A 10,000-nucleotide genomic window follows, 5' to 3' on the forward strand; every position below is an offset into this window, starting at 1 on the left:
CACACACACACACACACACACACACACACACACTCCCCACCCGCATCACACACACACACCTACCCACCCCCACACCCCGCCCCCACAACCCCTCCCCACACACATACACACCCCACGCCCCACCCACAACCCCACTCCCACCCAATCCTCAACCCCACACAACACCCACCTGACCCACACAACACCCATCTGACCCTTCACCCCACACAACACCCACCTGACCCTTCACCCCACACAACACCCACCTGACCCTTCACCCCACACAGCACCCACCTGACCCTTCACCCCACACAGCACCCACCTGACCCTTCACCCCACACAACACCCACCTGACCCACACAACACCCACCTGACCCTTCAGCCCACACAGCACCCACCTGACCCACACAGCACCCACCTGACCCTTCACCCCACACAACACCCACCTGACCCTTCACCCCACACAGCACCCACCTGACCCTTCACCCCACACAACACCCACCTGACCCACACAGCACCCACCTGACCCTTCACCCCACACAACACCCATCTGACCCTTCACCCCACACAACACCCACCTGACCCTTCACCCCACACAACACCCACCTGACCCACACAACACCCACCTGACCCTTCACCCCACACAACACCCACCTGACCCTTCACCCCACACAACACCCACCTGACCCTTCACCCCACACAGCACCCACCTGACCCTTCACCCCACACAGCACCCACCTGACCCTTCACCCCACACAGCACCCACCTGACCCTTCACCCCACACAGCACCCACCTGACCCACACAGCACCCACCTGACCCTTCAGCCCACACAACACCCACCTGACCCTTCAGCCCACACAACACCCACCTGACCCGGAACACCTGGTGCCCCTCAGAGTTGGTGTCGAACAAGGACCTCATGACGTCCAGAGTGCCCATGCCGGGGGACAGCGCCGCCTGTTTCTCTGAGGGCTTGAGGGACAGGAAGTCGTGACGCATCCTGTCGAACTCCTGCTGCCACTGCTTCCGGCGCTCCTCCATGCGTTCCTCCACGTTGCTCCACTGGTGGATCTGCCGGTCCTGGAAGCTGAGCGAGTCCTTCTGCACCGGGATGAACACCTCTGACTTGTACATGGTGGTGGAAGGAAGGAGGGGAGGGAGGAAGAGAAAGGTGGTAGGAAAGAAGGAAGGGAGGAAGGATGGATAGATCGATGGAAGAAAGGATGGGAGGGAGGATGAAATAAAGGATAAACGAAGGAAGGAAAGAAAGATGGATGGATGAGTAGGAGGGGGGAAGGAAGGAAGGAAGGAAAAAAGCAAGGAAGGAAGGATGGATGGATTGAAGGAAGGAAAGGAAAAAAGAAAGGAAGGAACGAAGGAAGAAGGAATGAAGGAAGAGTGGAAGAAAGGAATGAAGGAAGAAACAGAAACAGGAAGGCAGCTAGGAGGCAAGAAGAGAGAGAAGGGTGTGACGACGGAACAAAGAACAAAGATCAGTGTGAACAAAGAGGGTATTGGAAGGGTTCCTGAACACTGGGCTTGACAGTGGGGTTGGTAGAGTTATCTTTTTGTTTTGTTTTTTCCGAGATACAAGAAAAGGCTGTCTACTGAAGGACTACTGCTGCTGCCTGTGATATGGTGAGTGTGGTGGGCGTGGTGCTTGTGATACAAGAAGTTACTGGTGTAAGGACCACTACAACTCGGGGGGGAGAGGGAGGGGAGCTCTCCTGACCTTCACAGATGTTTCCCTCAATAGCAGGGAGGTCCTATTTCTGATGCCAGAAAAAACACTGCCAGTGCAATCACTTCTACAGAGTGGTGGAAAGGGGAAGAAAAGAGGTATGGTGATACTTTCAGGTGCAATAAAATGATACAGGTGGGGGGGGGGGGGGGGGGGGGGGGGCGAGAGGGGTGGAGACGGTGAGGGGGTTACGGATGACGGGAAGGTGGAGGGCGGAGGGGTGTAGGACAGCTGGTGTTTATGGCGTCACCAGCAGATGATCATCAACACAGACCACTGCAGGGGTGTGAAGGAAGCACCTGGTGTAGGTGATCACAGACACTGCTGCAGAGGGGGTTTGTGGTGGTGGTGGGCTGACCTTGTGATGTCACTCCAGCTGGCAGACTGGGGGCGGTATGGGTGGGGAGGAGGAGGAGGAGGACTAGGGGATGATGGAGGGGGTGGTGAGGTGGGGTCCCCAGACAGGACAGGGGAGGAGGGTGGTTTCAGGACCAGGTGTGGGGGCAGGTGTGGGGGCAGGTGTGGGGGCAGGGGTGGTGGCGTTACCAGGCAGACACCGCCACTGCTGGCATTCAGTCCTCAGTACTGCCGAGGACGTCTGCTGCCTCCCTCACTGGAACACACACACACACAGATGGCTGGGTGAACAGTCACACCGACAGACACACACACAGAGATGGCTGGGTGAACAGTCACACCGACAGACACAGACACACAGATGGCTGGGTGAACAGTCACACCGACAGACACAGACACAGACACACAGATGGCTGGGTGAACAGTCACACCGACAGACACAGACACACAGATGGCTGGGTGAACAGTCACACCGACAGACACAGACACAGACACACAGATGGCTGGGTGAACAGTCACACCGACAGACACAGACACACAGATGGCTGGGTGAACAGTCACACCGACAGACACAGCTGAAAGAATTGGTACATTATCAAGACGTCTTAATATATAAATAAATAAAGACAGACGGACTACCGACCGACAGACAGATAGACAGACGGACAGGCATCTGGCATATTTCACCATGGGCTTTTATGTGTTGATGTGCTACAGTCCATGGTACGTGTGTGTGTGTGTGTGTGTGTGTGTGTGTGTGTGTGTGTGTGTCTGTGTGTCTGTGTGTGTCTGTGTCTGTGTTTGTCTTTGTCTGTGTGTCTGTGTCTGTGTACACAAGCGCACAGAACGAATCTGGTCTTGTCCCAAAACACAATGCACAACCGACAATGCTGAAAACAGACCGATCAAATCATGGCTGTTGTTGTTTTCCTGACAGAACAAAAACAACGAACCCCCTCTGGCACTTTGAAGCCTGTGGGGGGGGGGGGGGAGAATAGGAGATGATTTCAGAATGACCCTCGGGGTGCAACTCAGAGGTGGGGGGCCTGTTCTTATGCCTTACACCGGCTCCCTTATCAGCAGGGCAGCAGCAGCGGTGGCAGGCAGACAGAACATTGGCTCCACTTGATAGTTACCCCGTGAAAACCACACGTCGGCATCAACTAATTCATCATGGCCACGCCCCCAAGTCTGTCGGTTTGGCTGTGGTGAAAGAGAGGGCGGAGAGGGAGGGAGAGGGGGTAGAGAGAGAGGGAGAGAGAGAGGGAGAGGGGGTAGAGAGAGAGGGAGAGAGAAAGAGAGGGGGGACAAGGACAGAAAGAGAGGGAGAGAGAGAACGGTAGAGAAAGTGTGAGAGAAAGACAGTATCAGTTTCAGTAGCTCAAGGAGGCGTCACTGCGTTCGGGCAAATCCATATACGCTACATCACATCTGCCAAGCAGATGCCTGACCAGCAGCGTAACCCAACGCGCTTAGTCAGGCCTTCAGGGAAAAAATAATAATAATAATAACAGAAAGACAGACAGACAGACGCATAACAAAGAAATCACTACATAGAGAGAGAGAGCGGCAGACAGACAGATACACAGACGGACGGACAGACAGACAGAGAGACATGGAAAACACACAGAGAACGATGATGATAATGGATTTCATCAAGGAAGGACGTGGACCAGGCATAACACGCTTCTTCACACGGGGCCATCAGAGCGAAAGGAAAACGAATGCAAAGAAATCACAACACAGAGACAGACAGACGTTGTCTATTCATTTATAGTGTGTTCATCCAAGATGATGATATTAGCCTGAAGTGAAACAGAGACAGAGACAGCTTGCTGAAGTTGGACACCTTCTAAAAATACTTCTCACTAAAAACACGTTGATCATATCAGGAAATCGATTATCCTAAAAGGTCCCCCCCCCCTACCGCCTCTCTCCCTCTTTCTCTCTCTCTCCTCTTTCTCTCTCTCTCCCTCCCTCCCACCCCACCCCCCTCTCTCTCTCCCCTCTCTCTCTCTCCTCTCTCTCTCTCTCCCTCCCTCCCCCCACCCCCACCCCTCTCTCTCTCTCCCTCCCTCCCACCCCCCACCCCCCCTCTCTCTCTCCTCTCTCTCTCTCTCCCTCCCACCCCCCCCCCCCCTCTCTCTCTCTCTCCCTCCCCCCACCCCCCACCCCTCTCCCTCTCTCTCTCTCTCTGAGACGTGACTGAGTTTTCCCCATAGTTCCATGGTGAGAGGGAAACAATTGTTTATAGTAGTGAAACCATGTAGCAAATAAACCATTGGCAGGAACTTTCTCCATCAAATAGATAAAGAGATAACATAGATAAATTACACTCCAACAGAATTGTCCATCGAGTGAATAAACATCAAATAAGTCAGTACGAACAATGAATAAACATCAAATAAGTCAGTACGAACAATGAATTAACATCAAATAAGTCAGTACGAACAATGAATAAAGTCAGTACGAACAATGAATAAAGTCAGTACGAACAATGAACAATGTGAAAGAAACGAGTGAGTGATGAGCAGACCATTTCAAAGGACGCGCAACAACACACTGCAATGGAAATGAATCATCTCCAATGTACAAACACCGCCAGATCAGGAGCCAGGGTGCTGAAGCTGTCATGAGAACACACGCGAGCCACACTGAGTGGTTAATTTCACTGCAGGACGAAAACCGGAAGTGCACGTCACTCACTCATTTGCATACCGCCAGAACAGACGCAGCGACTCCTAGCGGAGCGCCAAGGTTAATCAGAAGTCACCACATCCGCTGTCAGGATTCTCTGCCACGTGAGTCGCCCATAGTTTGCAGGTAGTATATCGCTGTCAGCTTTTGAGGTGGGTTTTTTCCCTCAGTCTTCCGCAGACCGAAAGGATCGTGGCGTAGCTTCACCTGTGCCCGGCGAGTGATGTGCTAGCCTAAACCTCGCTGAGCAGATTTTTTTTATTTTATGTTAAATTAATCATGATGACGTTCCCAGCGCCGCAACGTTTAGTTCAGATCAGTGATGGAGCCGCCACTGGCGGTGTTGGGGTTGTTTTTGATACCATGTGATTACCTCCCCGCCCCTCCATTAATTTATCCCCCATGCCCCCCCCCCCCCTCTCTCTCTCTCTCTCTCTCACTCTCTCTCTGTCTGTCTCTCTGTCTCTCTCTCTCTCTCTCTCTCTCTCTCTTACTCGCCCACAGTTCCCGTTTACACGCGCACGCTCAGACATGCAAACATACGAGCGCACATATGTCACGCACGCGCGTCAATGTGTGCACAAATACATGCAGACAATTGTGTGTTCGGGTACTCGTAATCGCACACACAAAAACCTAACACAGAAGATCACACACACACACACACACACACACACACACACACACACACACACACACACACACACACACGATGATAGAACGTCCAGTACGTTTTGGCTCAAATCTCCTCTTCAAATTGAATCTTTGCGTCTGTCTGTATCTCTCCTCCCCACACCTCGCTTTCTTCTTCCTCTGTCTTTTCCTTTCTCTCTCTCTTTTCTTCTCCCTCTCTCTTTTCCTCTCCTCCCTCTCCCCTTCCCTCGTCATTCACGCCTTTATCGTGGTGAACGTCAGTACATACAGTTATGTTCAAAGCGTGCGTATATTACTTCGTACTTTGTAATGCTCAGTACTTTGGCTTTCATTGTTTTACTTTCTTTCCATTCTCTTTGTTTTGTCCACAGGAGCCAGATGTAAGGACACAAAATGCATGTTGCGCTTACTCCTTTACGATCTGTGCATAACATTTGGTTTCGTGTCAGAATGGTATGACTCGATCTGTGCATAACATTTGGTTTTGTGTCAGAATGGTATGACTCGATCTGTGCATAACATTTGGTTTTGTGTCAGAATGGTATGACTCGATCTGTGCATAACATTTGGTTTTGTGTCAGAATGGTATGACTCTCTCGCCCTGTCGGGACCACGTGTGTGTGGGGTGTGCCCTTTACCCATACCATTAGTGCTCCCGCTAATCTATCCTCCACGTGGACCCCAGTTTGTGGATTAAACACACACACACACACACACACATAGATATATATTCTAGACGAAGAAAAAAAATGCATTTACACAGCTTACAACAAAACGTGAGCTCGTGAAATATGTCTGAAATGGTGCTGGCGGTCAGCTGGACTGTAAAGAAGAAGAAGGATACTGAAAGGCCGAATGACTGACACGGCTATCCGTTGATTGACACCATCTAACTCTTTCCCCGATACCTACATGTGGCATGTGGTTACATACAGACCGCAGGGCAGTCACTTCCAGTGCTGTGGGAAGGGGTAGGGTTGGGGGGGGGTGCTGTTTGTGACACCGGTCTGTAAAACATCAGTGACGGGGAAACTAATATCGACATGGTGATGTTGCCCCAGATACTCGCCCCCCCCCCCCCCCCCCCCCCCTCTGTCACCCCTCCCCTCCCCCCCCCCCCCCGCCCTTTTCTCTTCCCCCCCACCCCCCTCTCCTGTGTTACCCCTCCTCCCTAACTGGTCGATCAGGATGCATCCCACCTTTCCCATCTCCCCCCCCCCCCCCCACCACCCCCTCAACCTCTTTCCACTCCTCTTCTCTCCTCAAGCCCCCACCCTCCCCCCCCCCCCCCCACCACCCCCTCAACCTCAAGCCCCCTCCCTCCCCCCCCCACCACCCCCTCAACCTCTTTCCACTCCTCTTCTCTCCTCAAGCCCCCACCCTCCCCCCCCCCCACCACCCCCTCAACCTCTTTCCACTCCTCTTCTCTCCTCAAGCCCCCACCCTCCCCCCCCCCCCCACCACCCCCTCAACCTCTTTCCACTCCTCTTTTCTCCGCAAGCCCCCACCCTCCCACCCCCCACAGCCCCCTCAACCTCTTTCCACTCCTCTTCTCTCCTCAAGCCCCCACCCTCCCCCCCCCCCCCACCACCCCCTCAACCTCTTTCCACTCCTCTTCTCTCCGCAAGCCCCCACCCTCCCACCCCCCACAGCCCCCACCCTCCCACCCCCCAGCCTGCCCCCCCCCCCTACTCCCTCCCCCCCTACCCCCCCAACATACACACACACGCCTTCTCCTGGTGGTTTTTATGATGTGGGCTGCATGCATACCTTGCACCGGGTGGATGGACCGTGCACATGATTTGGGCACTGTGATGTTCGTGACTGGTCATAGGTAGTGGGAATGGTGTTCACTGTCGGGGTGGATGGACCGTGCACATGATTTGGGCACTGTGATGTTCGTGACTGGTCATAGGTAGTGGGAATGGTGTTCACTGTCGGGGTGGATGGACCGTGCACATGATTTGGGCACTGTGATGTTCGTGACTGGTCATAGGTAGTGGGAATGGTGTTCACTGTCGTGATCAGGGAATTTTCTTTAACTGAGTGTAGTGATGAGGGAGGTGTGTCATCTGGGAACTGTGATATATGATATGGGTGTTTGGTGTTGTGTTGTGTTGTGGTGTGGTGTGTGTGTGTGTGTGTGTGTGTGTGTGTGTACACGTAAATTAGTGTTGTGTTGGATGTCAATGAAGAGCTATTCCTGCTAGCTGTCACTGTAGTATTAAAAAGCATGTTTTACATGTCCGTTTTTGTGTGTGTTTTTTTACATTGTTTAGAGCAATCAAGCGTGTCCTAATGGAAAGGCACATTAGTACACATTTGTTTTCAACTCAGTGTTACCTCCACAATGTGCCCATCACTTCACTGCTGTCCTTGTTGCTGCTGCTGTTGTACAGACACGTCTTCCAAAATAACGAAACATGTTCAGGGCAGCATCTGTGTGGAAGCTGTTTTAAAGTGCAGCATGTCACACGACAACACTGATGCCCACGGAAAACATTGCGGTCCCAGTTTAAAGCCGCTGCTGTGTTGCAGCATAATCAATGAATGTCCTGCACAGAAAATGTGCTCAGGTCAGCGTGCTTCGGACATGCCCTTTTTTCTTCTTCCGTTTTTCTTTTTCTTTTTTTTTTCTCCAGTAAAACGTGGCGACATTCTCACTAAACAATGGTTCCATTTTCATGACAAGAATGCAGTGTTTAGCATGTTCCCGATATGCATAGTTTCGGACAAACATTGTCCACCTTGATGACACGGAAAGTATTGTTTCCGCAGCTGATTGTTTGTGACGGAAACGACTGAAGTGTTTTCCTTTGGTGTGTTGTTGCCACTGCATGGTGTGGACCAGAGGTTGGGGTTTTGGGGGGTTGGGGGGGATGGGGGGTGATGGGGGTGGGGGGTGGAGGGGCGTTGTTTGTGGGTTTTTTTATGTTGTTGTTTGTTTGTTGTTTGTTTGTTGTTGGTGTTTTTTTTGTTTTTGTTTTGCTGCCCCATCATCTGCACCGTTTCAGTGGCATTACTCCCACGCCGCTCATTTAGATTCCCCTATACACGGCCACACCCGTGTTCGTCCATCACAGTTCCACCGTCTGCAGTCCGCAGGAAACCATCGATGTTAGGTCGCCAGGAGGCCACACACCAGAGGAGACCCTGCACTGCTGCTGAGTCACTTCGGTGGTGTTCAGTGGTGCCTGTTCTGATTCAGCGTACTTAGGACACCACCTTCTATGCCTCCTACTAACGACAATAAATGCTTAGTCGCGGAGCCAGACTGAGTGAGTGTCCCTCCCAGAGTGGAGACCGCCACCACGTCCCTCAAACAACCCCCCCCCCCCACCCCAAGAATCTGCCGACTCTGAAGACATTGACAGGACAGAAGTGGAGGGGTATCGAAACTGAGGTCACCATGAGAGCAGGGCATGAAAGGCCACAGACTTTGAGACCTCCGCTGGGATTCGAACCCGCGTCCTCCCAGCCGTCAGTCCGCGCCGCTAACCACTTCGCCACGGCGGCTGGTCAGAGGTGTGTTGTTGTTGTCCCGTCAGAAGACAAGCTGACAGGTGATGACAGAGGTGACTGCTGTGATCATCACAGGACAAGTCATGCTCATTTCAGAAACCCCGTGGGAAAACATGAAACAATACATATTTCATGTAACTGATACAAAATCTGAAACATGTTTGACATCGTGCTCACGATACGTTTCAAGAGCTGTGCCAACTGATCGGTTGAGGTGTACGTCTGATACATGTGGGGGGAAAAAAACTAAAAGAAAGCTAACCGTCTGTTAAGCAACATGTAAGATATTTAATATTGTTCTGTAAAATTCAGGTGTTCTGTGTGGCTTGTTCAGGATTAGAGAGGCTATGCCAGTCTTGAATAAAAGCTTATTTGTGTTTGCACATTTCTTCTGTCTTTGCTGCTGTGTGCACATGTCAAATGATCGGTATAAGGACAGGCCCGGCGCTTCCTTTTTTGAGGAAGTGTCTGGGTTTGTTCCAATGTACCTTCTATTTACCTGTGTGCTAGCTGAATCGGTAACGTAAGCAGCACTGACTTGAAGTTGTGTACCTTGTGAATGGAGAGAGTTACCACTCTTTACTATTTGTTAAAATATTTAATATTGTTTACTGTAACGATGCTTGTTGGAAAGGCGAACATGTGTATGGTTTGCGGTGTATCTGGGTGATGGGGAAACGGCCTGACTCCACCAGTGTCTGGCATGCCGGAGATAAGGCAGTGGCTGTTCGCAGTCCTTATCTGTGATGTCTGCAGATGCCAGCCTTGTTTCCGACTGATTGTGTTTTTCTAGTTCCTGAAAATCACTCTGTAACTCTAAAATAGTCCTGCCATTGGGCCTCTTTCTCTTACAAGACTGCCTTCACCTCAACACCCCACCAGACTCTCTACGATCGGCTTCAAACCACTCTGTTTCCGTGTTCCCAGATTCCAGCACTCAACAGTCGTCAGCCGTTCTTTCTCATGACGTTATACTTTGAATAAACTCCCTTTTTCGTTTCGTGAAATCCTTACAAACCGGGCTTTTAAACCTTTTTTTTTCTTCATC

At 51.6% G+C, this 10,000-nt stretch overlaps 1 protein-coding gene across 7 annotated transcripts in view; it reads right to left on the minus strand.

Moving 5' to 3' along the window:
* Nucleotides 1-10,000, minus strand: part of LOC143286685 (small heat shock protein p36-like) — a 34,420-nt gene that overhangs the window by 10,376 nt on the left and 14,044 nt on the right. For all 7 annotated transcript variants that reach the window (XM_076594348.1, XM_076594347.1, XM_076594344.1 and 4 more), the window contains exon 2: nucleotides 850-2,335. In XM_076594348.1, coding sequence (XP_076450463.1) covers nucleotides 850-1,115 — 266 coding nt within the window. In that variant the 5' untranslated portion in view covers nucleotides 1,116-2,335. The remainder of the gene's footprint in view (nucleotides 1-849; nucleotides 2,336-10,000) is intronic.

Source organism: Babylonia areolata, chromosome 10, assembly GCF_041734735.1.
Source record: "Babylonia areolata isolate BAREFJ2019XMU chromosome 10, ASM4173473v1, whole genome shotgun sequence".
Classification (NCBI taxonomy): domain Eukaryota; kingdom Metazoa; phylum Mollusca; class Gastropoda; order Neogastropoda; family Buccinidae; genus Babylonia; species Babylonia areolata.